The sequence below is a fragment of the Chelmon rostratus genome, chromosome 3, assembly GCF_017976325.1.
Source record: "Chelmon rostratus isolate fCheRos1 chromosome 3, fCheRos1.pri, whole genome shotgun sequence".
Classification (NCBI taxonomy): Eukaryota; Metazoa; Chordata; class Actinopteri; order Chaetodontiformes; family Chaetodontidae; genus Chelmon; species Chelmon rostratus.
Genome location: NC_055660.1, coordinates 27,869,749 through 27,893,825, shown reverse-complemented (window position 1 = coordinate 27,893,825; position 24,077 = coordinate 27,869,749). Strand labels below are relative to the sequence as shown.

Below are 24,077 nucleotides of genomic sequence, written 5' to 3'. Positions count from 1 at the left end.
TGTCTTTGGTGCCAACTCAAAACTTAGCATAAAAACTTGTATTCTAAGGTCGAACAGATAGCGTGTGCTACTCAACCCGAGTTGAGCATTGACAATACACTGCAGTGTTAACTATTTACAAATACTGCCCTCCTCTGGCTAAGACAGGGAATCTGAAGTCTCTGAGACACATGTTGAAGAGCCTCACTGCCAACATCACAGTGAGCTGTTTTATTTATTTATTTGTATTTTATTTATTTATTTATTTATTTATTTATTTTTTTTTTTTTTTTGGGGGGGGGGGGGGGGGTATGCATCAGGAAGGCAAGATTTTTTTTTCTCCGCAGAGAATGAACTGCAATGGCAAGAGACCTTCAATGTTCTTCTAAGTGCTGTATGTGTCTGCAGTGCAAGCATTTAGGGACTGTACAGAAATCAGTGTGGTGGGAAGCGGGTAGAACATTATGTTTCACTCTTCAAAAAAGTGTCGCCCTCTCTGACGTTATTAATATTTTCAGTGGACCCTCCCCGTGCCGAACAGAGAAAATGCAACACCAACCCACATCATCTTACGGCAATATAACACTATGAAATTGTTGATCAATAACTAAAAGTGCACAAAGAATTGAAGATGGTGTGCTCTGATTTAAACCATAATCCGTTGATGAAACAATAGTTCTCACTAAGCCACCACATTACAGAAGTGGACCTTGCAATTGCCAAAAATATGGCAAACCTCACAAAATAATGTGTCCTGCTGTGTTTAGTGAATATTCAGTATATGTTCAGTATGTAGAAGCTGTCACTTCATGTAGCACATTTTCTTTTTCTTTCTTTTTTTTTGAACACAATTTGCACAATTACACAATTTACCTTATTGTAGTTCTGCTTTCTGTCGAGATACATGAAGTGAAGGTGAGAACTGTTATAGGATAGTGACAAACGAAGAGTTGACTGGAGAGATAACAATCAATTACTAAAAACTCACAGTCCTCCCCCCTTTCTATATCCCGCTCCCACTAATGATCTTTGTACAGTCTCTGAAAGAAAAAAAAAAGAAAAAATCCACCCTTACATATTTCACAGCAGCTCAAAGTGACCTGTGACTCCACGCCTCCATTCACCTCCACCTATCTGTGCACTCAGCCTCCTGCACCAAGTGTTAATTACAATTAAATGCTTTAGTTAAGCAGAGTCGATATAATCTCTTTTGTCCAGCGACCTCACACTGAAATAATGACAGTGTTGAGAGACACTTTTTCTTCATTTAGATAATGTAGAAGAAAGGTGGCAACATATTCAGTTGTTATCCTCTGTAATGTGGGTCTGATATATTTGATGTGGTTGTCCAGCACTATAAAAATGGCCCCATTAGATCAGCACAAAAGCCTGAAGGATAATTCTTATCCTGCCGGAGTCAATGTTTGATGAGAGAAACCTCAGTTTCGGTCATCAGTTGTGATGCAAAGTTCAATGAATGTTTGTCATTTGAAATTCATATTAAGCATGATGGTAAAGGTTGGTAATATCCCAGAAGTCAATGACACAAATGTTATAATTGTAACTTCATCATCACCAGTGTTACCACAAACAGCTGCAAACCAGTGTTGACTCTGGCGAACCAGTGACAGTTACTGTGTGATAGTTGGGATGCTGCGAGATCTCTTCATGATGAGACGCACCTCCACGTCAGGGAGGCTGTCCTGTTTAGTCTGGGCGCAGCCCTCATCTGCTGCAGCCATGTGCAGGTCGAAGCGCAGCGACACCGACTTCTTCCGCAGCTTGGGATTCCCTCTGAAGAAAGAGCCCTCCCACTGCTTGATCACCTTGTCAATCTTCTCTGTCCTGGTAGGAAAGAGGTTAGAGGTTGTGGCAGTAAAAGCTGATGATGATGACATGATGCGTCATCAGATCATTTGAACAATGCATGGATTAAAAAAAACATTTTGAATAGTTGTTTTTATCTGTTAGGGCTCTGTTCTGTTTATGTATCAAACATGTTTTCTCTTGCTCAGAGACATTTATTGTGTGTGGTGTGCAGCAGGGATTTGTCTTCCCCTTGAACGTGGAGGTCAACCACCGGAAATCTACTCATTCATTTATTGTGTTATTGTGTGTCATGTAATCCTATGTGGGATGGGTCATTTCAATGGTACTGTATGACAAAAAAGGAAAGAATGTCATTCATTCATTTCTGCATGATACACCTGGTTGCACTGTAACACCAGGGGGCAGCAAGGGAGAACACTTTACCTGCCTCAGACACCTGGGGGAGCACCTACTTTGTAATAACATGCAACCAGTCTGGCACTGCATAGACTCAGTGAGGATCAGGACCATATCAACTAAACTAGATGATGCAAGTCTCTGTCTGAAAAATAGACAGCATGCTTCTGCAGAAGAGGCATGCAAGTGTATGTCTACACAAACAGTGTAACCATTCAGACAGATTAAAACTCATATTAAGGCTAATGTTTGGCCTTGGGTAAGTGACTGTAGGAGGTGTTGGGTACGTTGGGCCTTAAAGGACAGATAATTGCTTTTTTGGCGCAACAAGCAAGAAACACTGACATATTATCACCGCATAAAGTTCACATGGTGAGTTTGTCAGCAAACATTAGGGGCACCTGGAGTCATGCTTCTGGCCACCTGATGAATGAAAGTCCAACATGTCATCTCCTTTCACCTCTGTTTTTGATGTCCAGCTAAGGGAATTATCTGTTTATTAGAAAAGCTGCCTGCTGCGACAGGAAACAAGGTTGATGAAAACAGTGAAAGTGAATCGAAGCATAAATTTGCATTTAGCTGTAAAATATAAAAACAAGTAGCTGAATTGTGTTAAAATGCTGTGTATAGCAGAGGTGAGCAGGTAATAATTCTCTGATGACTCATCGGTCCAAGCGACCCCTTTCATGTAAGAAATGGATTAGTGCAGTTTTAACAGTAATAGCTCTATCATTCTAATATAGCAAACATCACAATGCTGTTCTAGGATGAAAATATGACTTGTGTTGTTAAATTAAATGGACTGCAAAGCACTTTACAATTTGCCTCTCAGCCATGCTCACACAGGTGGCAGCGAGTTAGCGTGCAAGGTCCCGGCCTGACCATCAGACAATTGACGTCAAAGAGTACATCTACTGTCCATTGTAGCCCACCGACGCTAAAACTGGGATTCCGACCCACACTAGGGGTCACCAAAGCTTCAAGGCAAGGCCTATCAAGCCTATTAAGTTTCTTGTTAAAAATAAATGTAAAAAAAAACACATAACACGGACAGAGAATTGTATAAAAAGTTCCGCAGAAATATCAGGAAAAGTCATTTCTGGTGCAATATTCACCAGAAATAATCCAGTCAAAATTCATCCAAATTGCTTGTTTTACACAGACTTCCTGCAGATATTGCATACAGCATTTGGATTAGTTGCACAGCTTATCAGTTCTTCTGTTCTGTCGTTATTATGCATTGAATATAATATGATGATGATAGAAAAGGGCTCCCTTGGTCTAGTATCATGAAACTCATTATCACCACGGCTTTTGGTGGGACGTAAACAACATGAGGACATGTAGATCATGTATAAGCCTGTGAGGTAGTTGTGACAGCTGGTTCCATCGGTGCTGACAGACAGATGCCTCCATTGTGGCTCATTACCTAACAAAGCAGTACAGCAAGCTAATTCACTTGAAGGCAAGTGTTTTTAACAAGCTAATGCTTTCTGTCAGAAATGATTCCAGAAGAAACATACAGATGAAATAAACTCAGTATGCCGCCCTGCAAAGTCCCTTCATATCTGTAACTTCTACTGTCTGCTCAAGTAATATTATGGAAGAAGTGTGTGTGTGTGTGTGTGTGTGTGTGTGTGTGTGTGTGTGTGAGCGCGTGCGTAATGCTTTTTGGATGTGTGTATGCCGCTAACACCTGAAGCATGAACAAAGAATTCCGCCCATGTCTAGTCCAACAATAACAGGTGCCACGCCCTGAAGACTCCAGACCAGGCGGGTACCTCCACATCAAACAGAAGTCATTACAGGAGGAAAATTCCCATGCCGCGCTATGATGTACTACTCATGGGAACCTGTGCAGCCATCTAAACGTTTCATGCCTCCTAACTTGTTCGACATGTAAAGGCCTCTTAGAGTCTGTGCGTCTTGCCTGCTGGACCAGACGTCGCCGGGGTGGGGAGGACATGGATGATTGTGTCATTATAAACTAATGAGTCAATAAAAACTCCTGACAGCCTGAGAGGTGTGACGGCTTCAGGACATTAAGCAAGCAAGAAACTATGTTGTTTCATAGCCAAACAGGCATTTATCTGGATAGTGTAGAACAACACGCTCTAAAGTGATGCTGTTAGCGCTTGCTACTAGAAAATGCCTTCATTTCAGGCTGAGCCAAAGGTGCTTACTACAGGTCAATGGGGGGCTAAAAAAGATCAATACTTACTCAATGGTGCCATGACCCTCTGCACTCTCTCGCACCACGTTGCCCTGAAGAATCTCCTGAGTCTTCACAGTGGAGATTGGCAAGTCTTTATCTTGCTCTGGCTCTGTGAGAAGACATTAATGACAAATCATAACAAGATATGACTGTGAGTGTGTGTGTGTGTGTGTGTGTGTGTGTGTGTCTTACCTGTGAGTATCACAAGGCTTTGCTGTCTATGCAGTATGCTTTTCTTTAGCCCATTGTCTGCTGGGAGGAGCGAAGGAATTTCAGGCAGGGGTTCAGACTTGGGTTCATCTGGTGTCACAGCAGGGTCACTGAAGCCATTCTCGAACCCATTCTCTTTCGGCTCCTCCACGAAAGACCTCCAGGGCCGCAGACCCACTGGCTGCCCATTACGGCCCATGTACCTGCAGTCAGGAGGGGGTACAGAGTAATGACAACCAAAAAGCACGTGGATGTCTGTATGCATGGATGCATGTGTTTCGGACAAAGAGACATTTGGACATTTAAAAAAAATATGCAAGTATGAAGCTACAACCAGGGGACAGTTAACTTAGCTTAGCATGAAGACAGGAATTGGAAAAACAGCTTTTCTGCACATCTAAAGCTCACTGATTAACATGTGTTTCATGCTTAAACCAACGTGTAAAAACAAGTAGAGAAATGACAACAAGCTGTTTCATCCCTTTTCCAGCCTAAAGAATAAGCTATGTTAACCGCCTGCTGGCTGCAGCTTCATATTTTAATGGACAAACATGATTGTGGCACAGCTCTTCTTTTATCCAATTTTCCTCTGATGCCACCTTGTGGTCGATATTTGTGGTTTTCACTAAAATGTCTCAAAGAGTGGATGAATTGCCATGAAATGTGCTTCAGACATCCATGTTCCTCTCGGGATTAAATATAATAACATTGGTGAAGCTCTAACTTTTCCTCTGGTGCCATTATGAGGTCAAATCTCTATGTTTCCAATATTTTGGTGTATAACCAAGCCTGTGAAACTAATGACATTCTTATCAGTGCCAGCTGTACTTTGTGTTCAGTGCTAATTAGCAGAAGTTAGCACGCTGAAGAACAAAACTAATGTGTTGAACAAGATAAGGATTATACCTGCTGAACATCAGCATGTTTACATTGTCATTGTCAGCATGTTAGCAGATGATAACATTGAGCTCAGCACAGATTATTACCTCACATAACTACGAGCATGGCTGTAGAGTAGACTCTACGCCTTGTTATCTAATAATTTTGCTTAGGTATTAGTCAGTCTTCATTCATATAGTGCATAGGTGAGTTTCAAACACTTATACATATGAACTCTCTTTGCACTGCCTGAAAAAGACCCTATGATGATGGGATGACTAAAAGGTTATATAAAAGTGTTGTGCACTCACCAGTCAGTATGATCTTGTGCACCTTTCATTTGGTTAACCTGCAGACATATCCAGCTGTATGTGTGTATGTTACGTGTGCTGATGCATGCATAAAACCAGATTTTTTTGTCACACAGCCCTTTGAGCCTCCGCTTGCTACCCACACAATCACCACCCTTCTCAAATATGAACAAACAATACAAATGTCAGAAGCCATGTCCTGTCTCTGCTAGCATCAGTGACAGTGACATCAGTCTGTCCATAGGCTCTACAAGAGTCATAAAACCAAATTACTCTACCTTCATCAAACTATAAAGTGAGAATAACAAGGCTGATACAGTAAATGTGTGGAAAAGCAAAAGGAGCTCGATATGAGATCGCAGTCCGTGGTCCAAATCGCCTGTGAAGATAATTAAAGGCCATGCCAAAAGAATGGAATATTCCCTAGTAAAACAGCTTGAAGCTGACAGGGAATAAGTTAAAAGACCAAACAAAGACGGGTCGACTGTCTGGATTCTATCATCACGGATGATTAAAGACAGAGCTGGATTTTTAGGCTATGAATCAGATGTAGAAAGTTTGTCATCTTCCCTTATTTTATCCTTTGTGGTTTTTTGTATTTATGCAAATTTCCGATCGCTGTTCTTACATGTCACTTTATTGTTTGGCTGTGCTCTACAGCCCGAGTACGCCTCAACCCGCAATTATTGTGGATTTTCAGTGTCTGTGCATAATCCACAACAGAATAGTAGGCTTTGACCAGACTGAAAGTGCGAGCACATAAAATCATCTGTTTGACAGCTATATAAAGGAAACGATTAAGAATTCATTTTGTTGACTTTGTTCTTAATTGCTGAGAAAGAAGTTTTTGTCTTTGTCATGTCAATGAATGTGTGTGTGTATGTGTAAAGTCCTTTTTTTAGCTTTAGAATTTACAATGCTGCTATGTAAAATTGATATTTATGTGCTATTTTATTTTTCCTGAATTTGTTCTGCGCTGGTCCTTCACAGTTTATGATGATGAAGCTGTTCCATTGTTCTGGGAAAATCTTTTCAACTAAGAAGTAAACGATTCCTTTCTGCTTTCTCCAATCATTCCATTCCTGCCTCACCTGCCCTCTTCGCGCTCCAGGAGACGTCGGTAAGTAGCGATCTCCCGCTCCAGCCTCATCTTGGTGTTGAGGAGCTGGCTGTGGCGTTGTCGCTGGGTGGCCAGCCCACTCCTCACCTGCTCCAGCTCGCTCTCCAACCCGGCGATGACCTGGGAAAGGTCCTGCAGCTGGTTGGAGTACAGCTGCTGGGTGCTCTGCAGGGAGCTCTCCAGGCCTTTCTCCTGCAGAGCAAGAGGCAAGGAGCTTTTAGGACAATGACTACAGTTCTCATCATCCGTTTAAATAACTCCGTGTCAAATTTAAGGAACCATGTAGACGCTAATAATGTTACAAGCATGTATAGTGTAATAGTTGGCCTGAACCCTAGACTGAGAGGTGAACCCAGGTCCCTGCAGTGTTGAGCCATAAGGACACTGCCATGGTTTGAGGTGCACAAAGCCATGTTTGTATGTGAAATGCGGTTGAAATGCTCATAAAAATGCATTAATCTACCACTTAATATTAAAATATATCATATATATTATTCCATATTTGTATATTATACAATATTCATATTCATTTATCATAACATGTGCCATGACCTATGACATATGTCAAAATGAAATATTTCAAAAACCATTCAATGGGTTGTTATGACATTCATGTCCCCATAAGGATTAGTTGTAATAACTTCGGTGATCCTCTGACTTTTCATCTTTCACCATCAGATCAAACTTTTATTTGTCTGTGCAGAACTAATGACCTTTCCATCATTCTCAGACGTACTTCATGTGAAGTGCTAAGTGGCAAATGTCAGCATGCTGACACACTAAACAAAAATAGCGAACATGGTAAACGTTATACCTGCTAATCATTAGTATTCGCCTGATTCAATGAAGATTACAGACATCTATCAAAAGCTTTGGAAAAAGGTTGGCAGGAATATGAAATACATGAAATTTGTAGTCAATGGACTAAAACATGCAACAACACCACTTTCCCATCCCATGTGTATGGCTTTACATGTATGTAATAGTATATATTCTGTGTTACTAATACTGTATATATAAATTGAAAATAATTTGCATCTTATGTTTTTAGTTGAGTTCTGGCTCAACAAACTGTTAGGAACTTGTGTCACTCTTCAGTAATAAAATAACCTCGACCAGAGGCAGCATTGTTGCTGATGTGAACACAGATGTGCTCAGTAAACCCTGTCAAACAGATGGAACCATGGGAAAATTCACCTGTATTACATTAACTGAGCTCTGCAAGACTGTCACTGAGTCTAACTCGTCCACTTCCTGTGTTGATCCTGAACCTAAAGCATTTTTAAAGCAGGTGTTTGACAGTGTTTCAAGTCATGTCCTGAAGATTATAAATACATCTCTGCAAAAAGCATCTTCCCAGTGTGTTTAGAACTGCTGCTGTAAAACCATTAATAAAGAAACCCAACTTAGATAGTAATACACTCAGTAACTATAGGCTGATGAAAATAAGGTTCTTTTAGCATTTGATATGATTGACCATGATGTCTTAATCAGTCTTGAACAGCTGGTTTGTTTTTCTGACCGTGTGTTAAACTGGTTTAAAACAAACATCAACAGGAGAAAGTCTTCCATCAGTCTTGGAGATCATGTGTCTGAACACATGACATCTGCTGCCGGCAGCTGCCTCGGCCCGTTACTGTCCTCACTGTACATGCTGCTACTTGGTGACATCAGAGAGCACAATGTGTGTTTCCATGGTTACGCAGATGAAACACAACTGTACATCTGTGCTGAACCAAATGCTGCTGCAGCTATAGACCATCACTAACTGTTGTTTGGCAATAAATAAATGGATGAGCCATAATTTATTGAAGTTAAATGAGGACAAAACCCAAAACCTACAACTCTGCTCTAAAACAAAAAGAGAAATGCTGTTTAATAATCAGAGAAATTAACTACCTGGATTACATCTGAGGATACAAGTCTTGATGTTATCGTAGACTCAGATCTAAGATTCAAGTCCCCCCAGATCAACAAGGTGATGAAACTTTTTCCACCTTTGAAGCAGAGCTTAAGTGCGATCATTTCTAAATTCTGCATTTCTTTTAAAATGTTGTACTTTACTTACTTGTTCTATGTACTCTGTTTTTAACTTCTTTTAGTGCTTTTATTCAGAGGTTTTATTTTCTATCTTATGCATTCTGTATATTCTTATTTCAGCACCATTATCAAAAAGGTTTCAGTCTCCATCTTTTTCTACATTTATTTTCTATCCCTGTTTTTATGTTCAATGTCTTTTTTAGCATTTGGTGCATGTGATTCCCTTGTTGTAAAGCACTTTGAAAGTCGTTATACAAGTAAAGTTTACTATTATTATGATTATGATTATTATTATTGTTATTATTATTATTATTATTAGTTATCTGTTTTCTTAACTTGTCAGTCAACTCATGTAATCTGCCCCCTGCCATTGGTTATGGATGGTTAGGAGTTGGCTGTAGCGTGGTGTGATGATGTGTATTTGCTTACCAATGCATGTAGGGTCTCAATCTCCACCTGCAGGGAGTGCCACTGCTTCCTGGCCTCAGCGAGCTCGGCCCGGGCCTCCCTCAGGGCGGAGCTGCCGAGGCTCACCTGCGCCCACGCTGCCTCCTCCTGGATGAGGTGACGGGTATCAGACATTGAAAGCGGCACAAGAACCCCAACACCACCACCACTGCCACCACCTCATCTAAATGTACACACCCTACCACACACACTCATTTGACCTTCTGTTCACCAGTAAACAGAACAAACCAACCTCATGTAATTATGTGTAGGATCTGTTTTTCTTGCCCAAATAAATAAATAAATATCTGCATACTTACATAGCACATACAACCACCTAACACACGGACACACACCTTGTGGGTAACAGTTCTTTCCCATTGGCACTCAGTCAAACAGTCACAGGAGAAGCAGAGGCAGCCACAGGTGGTGCTGTTGGTAGTGTGTGTTTCAGTTTAGGTAAACAGGCAGCAGAGCAGACACCCAGGCCTGCGTGTACACACAGCTGAACAAGCTTTGTTGACACACTGTACAGCTGTTAGGCTTCACGCCCTCTGTCCTCACCCCTCTTCAAACGCAGTGAAGCGGTGAAGCTGTCTCAGCACAGTTATGACAATATTTTGACAGTAAAAGCAACAGAAGATGACTCAAGTTATGTAGGCTATTCTCTGTTTAATTTATTACTCCAATGATTCTTATTTTCAGTTTCAATACATGAAGTCTGTTTTAATTAATACAAAAATTATGTAATAAGCAAATTTTGGCAGACATTATCCTACATCCTCCTCATTACTGATAACACTGGCCAAACAAGGCCTCATCTTAGATTAAGTTGGATGTAAAAGGCAATTATTATTCCATCTGTCATCTCAGGGAGTGAGTCAGGGATACTTACTGAAACTCACTAGCGAAAAACAACCAATACTGCAATGTAAAACTACTCTGCTACAGGTTAAAAAAAGAGCAAAATTTCACTTTTGTAAAGTGTACTTGAAGTATCAAAAGCTAAAGTGCTTATTATGGAGAATGGCTCCTGTCACAGAGTTCTATCATTATATACTGCATTACTGGATTAATATGTACTGTAAACAGCATTTTATTGTTGTTAGTCTAGTCAAGGTGGAGCTAATTTAAACCACTTTATATACTGTTGGCAAGTTTGATCTATAATAATACATAACATCTTCTTTTTTTAACCATATATTTTGTATGTAAAATCTTAAAATGCAACATAACTAGTAGCTATGGCTGTCACATAATTTTAGTGGGGTGAAAAGTATGGAAATATAGAAATGGAAATACTCAAGTAAAGAAGAATTATTTTTAAATAAAGTACAGCACTGGTGGTGTTGTGCCTAGTTACTTTCCACAATTGATCTTTGGTGATAGTTCAGACATCACTGGTCTGACTTTGAGTACTGGTATCTGAACATATCGGTCCTGATTTGTAGTTTGTTATCAGCCATTACAGAGATTCTAAGGTAGCAGTGTTTGTTCAAATGATGCACATGCTAAGGGTGGGGAAAAGAAGTCGAAGAGTGAGCAAACAAATAAAGCAGAATTCAAAATATTCACAAAAACAGCTATGCAAATGTTTCGCGAGCTGGAAATACATTTAACACATTCAAGACCTCAAGGATGCAGATCAGAGTTTTGACCCCTCAGTGTAGTTTGCACTCTAACTGCCATCTCATGAAGTAAACAATGCAACTCTTCCCAGGAAGCACAGGCTTCATCTATATAATATCAGAACAATATAATATCCAGTGTCAACATGCTCAGTATTCCACCTTTTACTTAAAAAAGACTGCATTGTTTTAAATGGAAATATCACCCATGATAATGATGGACATCATGCAGGCTTTTGACTGCAGCATTGTGTAACGGCTACTTCAGTGGGACCGACAGAGAAGGTCTGATGTAAACAACAGCATTTCATAAACCTGCTCTATTTTAGCGCTGTGATATCTTAGAGCCTTTGGGATAGACACTTTATTGTTGCTGTCAGACCAAAGTCATTGTGCTGTGGCACAGAAACCCTGGGATAATAAAAGGCACCCAGACTGTGCTTTTTCCCATAATAACAAAAAAGAGGACAGTTAAAATAAGGCTGAAATAACAGTAGAAAAGCTCCTACTTCACAATAAAATGCTGCCATTACTACATAGAGGATAAAAAATCTGCAAGATACTGTAAATGAGAATGCTCAGGTTGTTATTTGGCTCATAAATATTTAATGAAGACCAGGGATCATTCATTTAGAGTAGTAGCTGATCATCTGTGGTAGCAGACTACTGCAATTGTGTGCAACAGTAAAAAGGTGACGTAAATGAAGAGACTACCATGAAAACATTCACAAACCTGCAAGAGGGCAAATACAGACACACACGTTCACAAACAACGAGTGAGAGGTATGGTGAGCCCTAAACCTGCAGCTTTTCTCCACAGTCAACGAACAGTCCAGCTGAGCAAGTACATCAGTCTGCCTTCGTTATGGGACGGCCTGGAGTTGGTGTTGAGGGTGTGTCTGGCTGGCAGTGGGCCAGGATAACATGACAGAGGCTTAGAAAAAAAAAAGATAAGTCAAGATGCAGGAGTGAATGCGTACCTCAGTGAGAGCTCCTCCGTGTGCTCGAGATGCTGCTGCTGCTGCTGCTCCAGAGAGGCTAGGCCCGACCAAGCCGGGGAGCGGATTTGACACGGCACCCAGGCCGAGGTGTCTCTCGCCCGGGCCGGGAAGTCTGCTCTGATCGCACTGCGCTCTGATTCTGTCGAGGAGCTGGGTGAGCTCCATCCCTGTGCCATCCTCCTCCTCCGGTCCTGTGGCCGTCACTAACAAAGCCTCGCAAGAGCCGGCCCGCTGCAGCTCTAGAGCCCGGGCTGCCTGCAAACAGCCAACCAGAGGGAGCAAGAGGGGGAGGGAGGGGGAGAGAGACAGAGAGAGGGAGAGAAACAGGCAGCGAAATGGTGAGAAGAGAGTGAATGATGTCAAGAGTGAGACTTACAAGAGAAGAACATGACAAAGAGGGAGCCAAAACTGATTTCACTTGTGAATGAATGGACCAATAAATACAAAGGAGAAAAGCTTGCAAGAGCAGTGTGTGTGTGTGTGTGTGTGTTTGTGTGTGTCTATGGGTGCGTGTGTGTGTGTGGGGCAGCAGACTGTGAGACAGTTCATGCAATGCAGAGGAAGAAAAATCAGTTATTGAGTCCTACATGTGTGCATCAGTGGGTTTGTGTGCCTGTGTGTGTGTGTGTGTGCATGTGCGTGTATGTGTGTGTGTGTGTGTGTGTGAGCATGTGTGTGTGTCTACGTGCAGGAAAAGACATTGGAAGTGGGGGGGGGGTATTAGTCAGCAGGAATGAGAAAACAAGAAAAGGAGGTAGGAAAGAAAGGGGAGGGGAGGGGCGGATGAGGTCAGAGTGAAGGGACGAGGAATCAGTAGATGCAGTGAAGTGTAACTCTCACAAATCAAATGCACACACACACGCACACACACACACACGCACAGACACGACACACACATAAAAGCATGAAAGGACTCTAACGTCAGGGCTGGAAGTGACAAGAGACGGCCTCTAATGGACCTATAACATGGCAACAATGATAACTAATTACATGTTTAAGTACAGTATATTATACATTGTTTATCATTTTATCTTCCGTTCTATTTCAGAACCAGCCGTCAGGGTCAGCGCCATGTAGCGTTTCAAATGTCCTTTTCCTCACAAACGGCTCCTTACTGATCTTATAAAGCTTCTGGGCAATCAATCAATCAATCAGTCAGTCATGTGTCCTATTAGAAATCACATAAAATCAACATTTTCAATTTTGTCCACAAAGCAACACTAAGAGCCTACAATCATGCAAGCAGCTCTGCAGTGGTGGAGTGTAACTATGTATGTGCACTCATGTACTGTGCTTAAGTACTCTGACTAGTATTTGACAGCTGGAGTTACTAGTTACTACTCACTCCGAAACTACCAGACCGTATAAAGAAGTACAGCTGAAACAATTAATCGATAAATGGACTGAAAATCGTCATTTTCCTTTCAAAAATGCTGAACATTTTATGCTTCCAGTTTCTCAAATGTGAGGATTTGCTGCTTGTCCATTTGATTATTTGAATTTATGTAATTTGGCGGTTTGGACTGTTGGTTAGACAAAATAAATAAATACAGTAAATCATGATGGTATTTTGTCAAGCCAATCAAACGATTATTCGTGAAAATAATCAACTGATTAAAAATGAATAATGAAAATAACTATTAGCTGCGGCCTTATAATAATAACACAGTTACAAATGACTTTTAAAAATTCCTTCTTTTACATTAATTGAGAAAAAGAGTAATGATAGCAAGATATCTCCTTTGTAGTAGCTGAAGTAGCATTTTAAATGCAGGACTTTTACTTGTAGTGGAATATTTTCACAGTGTGGTATTAGTGCTTTCACTTAAGTAAAGGATCTATGCCGTGGTGTTTTGAGTGCAATGCGAGTATCAGCATGCCAACAAGCTCAAAATGATGACGATAACATGCTTGTTACATCTCAGCATCCAGCCAACTTCATGAAGAAGCTCCACCTCCCTTTCCTTTCAACCAATTAGGGGCGTCATTCTTTTTTTTTGGCCCCTGACTTGAGACCTTTTCACCTTCCGTGATTGCCAGAAGGTTGACAGCAGTGCAACAGAAAAGCAGGCGTGCCAGTGTGCACAAAATAGCCCATACAGAGCGTGTATGAGCAGACAGTCATGAAACACCCAACAAATATCATTGTGGAATCTCAACACCCCCCCTTCTCTGAATACAAACCTTAGAAAGAAGACTCCATGTGCCAAAATGCAAATCAAAGTGCTTGAAGCTATCGTTGTTCCAGACTCCATCAAGCCTTTGGACTTAGTCTAAGTCTTAATACTTAAGTCTTGTGCAATAAAATACACAATCACTTTAGCACTTTAACTCTTATAGTCTCTTATTATTACCACCATGTTTCATGTTTCTGTGAGGTTTTTCAATGTGACACAACTCACTGTAGCACTGTGCTCAAGACAAGTTTCCCCTTGGGAACAATAAAGTTTACTCTTCCAAAAGCTTCGGCTCCTGACAACACTGAAGGACAACAAACTTCCACCAAGGCAAAGGTTCAACGGGGCTATGAAGTGCATCTTATTCATATCAGTTTTCTTCTTCTGTCTTGTCAGGAAACATGCACTCCACTGTCAGACTGTCATTGTAAAGTAAATTTTTGTTTTTAATGTCTAGCTGAATAAAGGTTCATTAAAATTTTAGGTAAGTAGTGTGAGACTGCGCATACAGAGGAAATCAGAAAGAAAAATAGACAGTGGGCAGACAGAAGGAAACAAGGCATTTGCAGTGTGCTTAGTGACCTCAAACTCCTGGTGCATCTCCTGCAGCTCAGTCATGGAGTGCCGAATGTCTGCCTGCAGTGTCACGCTGCTCTCATCTGCCTTCCTCTTTGACTGCCTGAGCAGATCCACCTGTTGCTCCAGGCACCTGGTGTTCCTCTCCTCCGTCTCACACCTATGATGTGATCAACAGCCAAGGTTATTTATTGAGGCCCATTAAGCGTTCATTGTTAATCATTTAACGATGGCATACATCTGTTACTTAAGAACCTGGGTGGAGAGCATGGGATGGCCAGAAAATGCAGTCAAGTGGAAGGTTTTTATTTTCCTGAAGCATTAAGACATTCCTCAGTCTTACCAAATACCCAGTTTTAACCTGACTTAAAAGGGGATTCCAACAATCACTAGTGACTGTCCACTAAGGGGTTGGAGAGAGTAGTTTTAAGCTGAATGAATGATTTTGGTTCATGACAGTGAAGGTGGTGTTGCAGAAATCATAACTACAAGCAAAAAGGACAAAAAAAGACCTTGACATCATTTAAGTGTGTTAGCAACAGAGCCCAGAGTCTCACAGACACACTCAGGTAGTCAGCAGCTATAAATAGAACAGGTGTATTTATTTTGAGCCGCCGCTGTCCTTCAGGGGTTAATGGCTGACAGTGGAGGGGTGGTGTGTGCGTGTGTTGATGGACGTGGGGGTGGGGAGGTGACTCGGTGTCACTCTGCATCAATACATAAGTGAAAGTGCCGACGCGGCACAAAGCCCGGTCGGGATTTGTATGCAGGTTGGCTCACAAGAGCAGGAACCGGCCTGCGTTAGATAACAGAGGACTGGAAAAGCATTGCAGCAGGATGAAAACAGGAAGTCTTTTGGAGTTATTCTATACCTACGTTTAGTATTTTGGGATGCTTATTAGGCCAGTACTAATGATCCCACATTTTCTATTAGCATGTCGATCTTATGCCTAACATACTAATCAATAAGCCCTTGTCTGTATTCATGGAGGTCGGAGAGCGATAGAGCTTTCAGGAAAACTACAGCCAAATACAGCTGACCTGGCCTGGATGGCAGCAGCTCTGGACTTCATGCTGTCAGACTGCAATGCCAGCTGGGCATTCTCCATCAGTAGTTTACCAACCTGACAGAAACAGAATACAATAGCATAAGTTAGCACATGCAGATACTGTACTTTGATTTAGTTTGAAATGAGCTCTCAAGATCTCTATTATTAGTGTGCTATATTTCAGTACAACATGTATGTTTGTTGTAAGAGCTGTAGATATAAGCCAATGGGCCTTTTTCACAAAAAAACACAGGTGATAATGATAACAGGAATTTTAATAGCTCTGTCCCAGTAAGCCATGACAAGGTGAAAGTGAGCCAGAATGCACAACAGCAGGTCCCTGAAGCTGAAGCAGCTAAATGGAATACAGCCATCATTCATTTTAGTTTTTCTACTGTGACAGGTCAAAATGTTCTAATGTCTCAGTGATGATTATGTATTGGCTTTTATACAATAGCATCTTTTGATGTTCATTTTGTCCTGAAAGAAATGAGTTGGTGACTGTTCTATTGTATAGTTCAGTACATCTGTTAAGTAATTCAAGCCTGCACATCGAATCACATGAAGACTGAATAGGAGGACCATAACAAACAAATATTTCCTACTATAGCCTCCCTGATGAATTTTAGTCATTTTGGAAAGTGGAAACCCAAATTCAGGCCTGATTGAAACCAAATACAGGTGCCAGTTAAGTATTTTAAATTATCATACCATATTTTACCAATTAAGAAAATCCTTTTTTCCATGTGCAAATAAGCTACCCCCACACCAAGACAAACGTATTATTCTTTTGTTTCTAATTCATTATTTTGTGTCCTTTGTTATTATTATGAATTGCCATGGTGTCCTTCATGCATCATGTGACTGCCAAATGAACTTTGTTGACAGGGCTATGGGAGCGCAGGGATGCCTGTATTTTGCTAAATTCATCTACTCACATAATAACTATGATTAGGTTTTGCACAAAGCGCAATTTTTTTTTTTAAATCAAGGATTCATTTGTTTTCTTGGGATGAGGCCATTGTTACAGTATTTTTGATAATCCAAGTATTATTCTGAGGGCACATCAATTTTTTGTCCATGTCACAATCATGCCTGACATGTGTCTCTGTCCATGTGCAGTCTGGTGAATATAAGCTCAAATAACAGCTTGTTCATCTTTTTTAAAACACTGAAATAATTAGGTTGAAAAAATGGACATGAGTAATTATTATTGTTGTTGCTAGCACAACAAATTGGCTGTAACAACCAAAATGACTTTTTTAATTGCTGAGGAAACTGAAATTGAAAGTGTAACAAGCACTGACTGTAAAATCAGTGTGCACAGTGTCTGTCTCTCCTCTCCTCACCTCACTGCTGGGCTCAAGAAGTCAATCAGTGCTAAAATATGTACATTCTTAACACAAACTTACTTGAACACAGCCAACCAAGTACTGTGTTAATTTGACTAGCATTAGCGAAGGCTAAATTATACAGAGGCTTGTGTAAAAATGACCTTACATGTACAATTCTTTCCATTTTCATTTCCTTCTCACTGTTTAAGATAAACGGCTGTCTGGATACAAAAAGGCGGCTCCTTGTCTTTTATCACACATATAAAAATGTTAACACACCCTTATTTTCCTTGTGTGTTCAACACTTTTAGAACAAGACACACCCATGTTAAAGGACAGCCAAAGGTAACATGGAATATTCCAGAACATTTACACCATAAACATTATAACACACTCATTCTGTGGATGTTTTAGGACACCTGCCCATTTTTAATCCCCAGTGAGATGAGTCAGTCGGTATACTGACAGGATCTTATACTTTATGTCTGTGATTGCCCATCACTCAGTCTGTGCTGTCAAATAAAACGATGATATAAAGCAGTACTTAAGAAGACAAATAGGAGAGTAATCCTATATGTTAGCATAAAATTATTCCTCGGATCAGCGAACAAAGAAGCTAACAGAGTCTGCTCGGGTGTCAGTCATAGTCATGGGAACACCAGCCAAACTTTGATGACGTGGTATGTAACGGGAAACAGAGAGTCATTAAAATGTCTGTCAGTAACACCTACTCACGCAGAAAGTGACACTAAAACTAGGGAGCAGCCATAAACCATCAAGTCTGGTCATGTGAGATCGTCATTACGGTTGGTGTAAATGGTTTACGCGAAATGGCCTTTAAATCGACAAAGACGTCTGCATTCTTTCTGTGTGTGACAGCTGGCGGCCTCCGTGGATCCGATCCAGCAGCGATGACACACAAACCTGCTCCTGATCCTCTGCAACGGGATCAGAACCCATGTGGAGTCACCGCTCACCTCATGGATTTATATACAGTTCATCTGACTCCTTTTGAAACAGCACTAAAATAAGCATTTCGCTGCTCTTGGTTCAAAACAGTGTTTAACCAGAATACCAACTTTTACATAAATGAGAAATAACTTTTCTTCACCGAATGACAAATGAGGTTCAGTGTCCAGCTGGTTTTGAAAAGGGTTTTACCTATCAAGAAGAGGTTGCTGATTCTCTCTACCAGCTGCAGTAAAGATAAAAAATGATCACTAATCAACAGCAGTTTAAGACGTTAACAGTCTTACAAAAATATTTAGGTTAATGTTAAATAGTGGTTCTAACCAATAAAGCTGCTGTTAACACAGCCAGCACTGGGGCGGCTGTCTTCAAACATGGGTGGCACCACTTTCATTAAGCCTCTTTACAAGGTCTTAAAGTGAACATGAATTTGAGGCTGTTCATATGATGTTGCATGCAGTTGTTATTAACACAAATAATAGACTGTGTCACTGTTTTGACTGCAGTCATTGCTGTTTGATTATACACAGCTGCTCCTGTTGTCTGCCAGCTAACATGGCCTTGAGCTGATGTAATGGAGTATTATCTGAGCGTGATCATAAAGCCCGAGTGGAAATACGACTGCACGCACATCTGCAGTGCCATCGTATCGTTGTCTGGCAAACAGCTGCGCAATTTCCAACATTTTAAAAAGCAGGTCCACACACAGAACAACGCAGTGAAATTTGATCTCTGCATTTAACCCGTGCCTGAGGAGCAGTGAGCAGCCACTGTGCGGCGCCTGGGGACTAACTCCAGCGCTAAGCCAGTGCCTCACTCAAGGACACTTGACAGGAGAATCAACATGTGAAAGTGATTTCAAAGGATCACATGACCTGTTCAAAACCACAACCAAACGGAGTCTGACCTGGGCACGAAGCTCATTGACAGTCTGTTCCTGCTGGGACCAGTCCCGGGAGCGTGAGGTGCTCCTAATGCCCCAGTCGGTTATCTGAGCCTCCAGCCGCTGGTTGGTCTCCTGCAGCCTGTTCACCTGCTCCAGGAAGCCCTTCAATCGGGCATTCAGACCCCACATGGTGTGACTGGAGTCCTGCAAGTCCATGTAGACCTGAGAGAGTGCACACCCAAATGTTCACAGACACGCACAACGAGCCCCTGATATTTCCATACAGTCAAATGACACGACGCAGCTGACAGTGCACAAAACGTTCAGATGTGCATGGCAGACAGACTTACTGTGTGTCTTGAACAATGCATACACAGAGATATGAAGTGACAACTTTCGCAGCAAACAGTCTGCCACCCATTCGAGATCACAAGCCGCCAGAGGCGTTCACTTGGTAAATGTTTACCCAGCAATACTCACCTGAGGCAACGTGGCCTTCCACAAATAAGGCACAGTAAGAGTAGTAGAGGCAGGGAAAGTCTCTCAGTCTGTTCGCCTGGTCACACGGAGCCGATCCACCACTCCCCACAGCTTAGCCACATTCCTCTACTGCGGGCCGGTCAACACTTTCTCCTTCCCACTGTGTCCCAGGTCATCAGCAGCAGGCCCCTGAGACAGAGCAGACAGGCTCCCATTAGCCTGTCTCACAGTATCAGAGTGTCAGTCTGTAGTCTTCAGGGTCAGCCACGACAGGGACGTTCCTCTCTGTCCCACCTCAGCCCCCCTGGCAGCACATGGGAGCAGGTAGAGCAGCGGGGTAAGCACTGGACACAGAGCTTACATCACCAGCACTCGGGGGCCCTTTGTACTCTCTGATCCAGGATTACTGAGCCGCTTTCAAAGAGGCAGCAACACAAGCTGTGGAGGGAATGTTCAGGGAGACACAGTGACAGGACCTGCGTGTGAGTGTATGTGTGGAGTTGCTTTAATAAGAGGTTACCCACACATGTGCTGTAATTAAGTTGAAGTCTGTGTCCCTAAACACTCTGCTGAAATCAAGTAAATACACACTTTGTGCAGAGTTAGCTCTTGCTCAATAACAGTCTTGGCTACTTTTAAAGAATGACTGAGTTTGTGTCCGTCTGGGCCAAAGGTTTCTGAATATTAAACCGTGGCTTCAATATTTCCTCGGTCACAATGTTTACAGATATGTCCCGACTGCAGCCCTGTGCCTCAGCAGAGACATGGCTTTAGTGCTGTGTTGTCTGACTGTGTGGCATGGTTACTGACATCAATACTGAACTGAAAATAATGAAAGTGTATGTTTGGTTATCTAGAGTTGTGTTATAAAGATTCCATCGAATGTTTAAAGGCACAAGTTGTCATATTAAAATGTAGGCAAACAAAAAAATCAGAACTCGAGGGTGTATGCTGGCATGGCTCCCCAGTTGATTGACAGGTGATTTAATTGCACATTAATTTAAATTTAATTTAATTTGCACAGAATAATTTACGGACGGTTTCTGATACTGCTAACATGAACTTGCTGTGTGGCCACCCTAGCTACAAGTGGAATCACAAGCTAAATGTAGTGACACAGAAAAAGGGACACAGCAAAGTCTATATCTGTGTGTTTTTATGAAAAAGGTGGTGCTATAAGCTTGGTGACGTAATGAATGAGAAGGGCTATTTGTTTAATCAGCTGACAACCTAACATGCTAGCTAACTGAAACTATGCTAATGCTCACCAGTCACAATAGTTCTCCTGGAGGCAAGCTAGCGCTTGTCAGTAAGCAAGCTAGCTGGAGAATAGCTATAATGACTATATTAGGCAGATAATAAGTTATTGATGCTTTCTGATAATGCTAATGTGACACTAGGTAACGTGCTGTATGGCAGCCACCATGGTTACAAGTGGAATCACAGGCTAAATGTAGCATAATGGTGCGGTCACGCCAAAAAGTGACAGCAAAGTCTATATCTGTGTGTCTTTGTGAAAAAAGTGGTGCTAGAAGCTTGTTGAGGTAATGAACCAGCAAGGCTACTTGTTTAATCAGTTGACAAACTACGTGCTAACATGCTAGCCAACTGAAACAATGCTAATGCTTGTCAGTCAGAATAGTTCTCCTCGAAGCAAGCTAGCTCTTGTCAGTTAGCAAGCTAGCTAGGTCACATTAAGTTCAAGTGTTTTATTAAAAGAGATGTATCTGTGCCACTGACCCCTGTCTCATTAGCATAAACATTTCCTCTTGTGGAGTACTTTATAATGGAACCGAGGAGGTTAGATAAAAGCAAACAGGACCACACAGCTAATAGTCTATAAAAGCTTCCTCCATTTTGAACCCCGCAGCTCTTTCTTACCTCAAGGTCCATGGGTGAGACAGTCAACAGCACAAACTTGTGGTTCATGAAAGTTGAATTAATTGCCTCAAGGCTTTCAGGTTTATAAATGCCGGTGAGACAGACGGACATTAACAGTAGAGACATTGGTTGTGAAATGTGGAGAAGTGATGGGATATCCCAGACCTGATCGAGACGTGGCTGGCGAAAGAGTTTGGTTTACCGCTATTATTTTGAACTGATTTCGGCATTCAGCATCATACATTAAAAATCTGTCTCCAGATTTGTCTCCACTAAGCAGTCTATGCTGTGTTTTTCTTGGTGATTTTTTCGTGTCTTTCGGCTTCAACCTGGTCAGTCTCTGTGTCCACTTGTGCCTTAATACCACTTCTCCTGTCGGTCCAGCTTTGTTCTTCACTTTTCTTGTCTTTTTTGCTGGGGACATGTCTTTCTCCAACCACACGTCAAGTGTTTTGTCCTCTCCAAACAAATTAAAAGTGCTCCATATTTTGCCACTCAAATCAGCTGCAGATTTGTTATTGAGCTTGGTACATTAACAGATTGCTCTTTTAGTCTGTGACTGTTAGGAGTTCCTGAGCAGGCGATCATCTATTGAGAAATAAATACCGCTGAATTTTGGCGATTGACCAATCAGAATCAAGTATTTAAGAGTGCCGTGTTCTAAGTAACAATAACCACTGTACACTGCCGGTCTTACAAGTAATACTGAAGCAGCATGAAGTGTATAAAATCTAATAACAGTGTGTTTTATTGTTAATGCTTTCAACTTTTGATGTTTGTTATTTCCTTCTTTCAAGCAGTTATATAGTCTCCCTTTTTGCTCACATCTTCTAAATTTTATTTTTTTGTGAACACAACTGAAATTTATGAAATAAAAAAAAAAACTGATTGATCCTCAATGTGACAGGCACACTTTACATCTAAATCTATTTTGATATACACTGTTTGGAGAATCCCATTTTGTCCTTATCTAATGTGTTTCTGCATAATTTGTTTTCAAGGAGCCACTTTTGCAAATGTGCAAACTCTCTGAGGATTTGCTTATCAGATGCCTCTTCTGTTGGGCAAACAAATGTGTTTTGCTGACAGGCAGGATGTGCAGATTATTAATACAGACAACTGAGCCTGCTCGTCCATCTGCTACAACCATTATACAAATATTGTCTTTGTCTCGACTTTTATTCTTTCCGCAGAGAAACGACAGAGGAGGAGTAGCCAGCTGACTTTCCCATGTGGTTTCGCTAACAGTTTGTCATGGCTGTGGTTTTCATCCACCCGTATGGTCACACAAAGAGCGACAGAGATGGCTAGATAGAGAGAAAAAGAGTGAGAGACTAAGAGAGAGTCAGGGAAAATGTCTATCATGGGACAGTAAAGAAAGGAAATGTGTGTCCAGAGTGACAAATGTTAATGGGAATTTTAATTGGCTAATTAAACATACACATACACATTCTGACTAACCCTACAGTGCCATGGTTGGGACACTTACCATCATCACACTCCCACGCCCTCTCAGCAAAGCGGCTGCCTGTTGGCTGTTGATGATGACAGCAATTAATGATGCAAGTTAAAATCCTGGAAAAGCGACACCTGTCAGGGCGTTGCAGGCTGCTCTGTTCTGACTGTCTGGGACAGATGAGTTTGGCTGTGACTACAAACAGGGAATGCCACCAAGCCTGTTTTCAGATGTTGCGCTGCTCACGCATTGATCCAAGAAATGGCCTCCGTCGCACGACATTCCCAGCGTTGAGCCAGGGGAACCACGTAGTAAGCAGGTAGTGACTTGCTAGTCAAATTTCAGGAGTAGAGGTGGAGGCTTCAGCGGTGGACACTGCCTACAAGAGAAGGAAAACAAAACAAGTCAGTCTCAGATTACAGGTTTAACACCGAACAGTCTAAAGAGCCCCCTCCTGTACCCTGACCTCTTCGACTTTGCATTCCTCTGCCCCTGTTCCCGCCACGGGTGGGCGCTTTGATGGTCTCTCATGTGATCCTGCATTTTCAGTACAAGGAGCCTTTGACTAAAGGTGATTGACAGACACAAAAAAAAGAAAAGAAAAGAAACACATCTTTTGAAAACATTGAAAGCCTGCCATTTCTTTCAGCCATCATCTAACAATTATAAAAAAGCTCAATGCCAAGAGGTTTTCGTCTGTACATGATACCATTACACAAGCCACTTGAGTGTTGGATAGGAAGGCATTGTGATTTAAATCCAAAACCACGTAAGGGATTATCTTGACATAAACTCCACCAGACTATGCTGTAGGGGTTATGTTAAGCTAAATCATGCTCCATGTACTTGCTGTGTAAAGGTGTTTGTAAGAGACAGAAACCATTCAAAGCTGCACTAATAAATATTTGACATCAAAAATGTGTCAAACCAACAGGAAGCTGTGAGCCAGCCCTGCAGGTTCTCTCAGCCGACAGACAGTTTCAGCATCTTTCATCACCTGGCTGATTGAATGTGCTGCTGCTCTCCTCCACCTACTGAACACAGTCAGTCCAGGAGGCCACACGAGAGCGCATTCATTGAGAAATGTTGGAGACTCTCTTCAAGGGAAAGGTTTCATAGGCTGACCAAACAGTTGCTAGATTTGTCAGCTATAGGGGCCTTATCGACAAATCTAGGGCAAGAGTTGTAAAGTTAGCATCACTGGACTGACTGG

General features: G+C 41.6%; 1 protein-coding gene across 2 annotated transcripts; it reads right to left on the bottom strand.

Annotated features, from left to right (window-relative positions):
* Positions 1 to 280: 280 nt before the first annotated feature.
* On the bottom strand, positions 281 to 23,107 carry krt222 (keratin 222). 2 transcript variants are annotated; one of them, XM_041966876.1, is made up of 11 exons: positions 22,898 to 23,107; positions 19,528 to 19,716; positions 19,069 to 19,269; positions 15,851 to 15,933; positions 14,816 to 14,969; positions 12,036 to 12,311; positions 9,410 to 9,535; positions 6,912 to 7,132; positions 4,613 to 4,833; positions 4,427 to 4,529; positions 281 to 1,824 (listed from the first exon to the last, which is right to left on the bottom strand). In XM_041966876.1, exons 3-11 carry the CDS (start codon positions 19,261 to 19,263, stop codon positions 1,611 to 1,613), a joined length of 1,593 nt encoding a protein of 530 aa, XP_041822810.1. In that variant the 5' UTR covers positions 19,264 to 19,269; positions 19,528 to 19,716; positions 22,898 to 23,107; the 3' UTR covers positions 281 to 1,610. The 2 variants fall into 2 exon arrangements, with proteins under 2 accessions (XP_041822810.1, XP_041822811.1); XM_041966877.1 differs by lacking the exons at positions 19,528 to 19,716; positions 22,898 to 23,107 and adding an exon at positions 19,398 to 19,403.
* Positions 23,108 to 24,077: the final 970 nt, after the last annotated feature.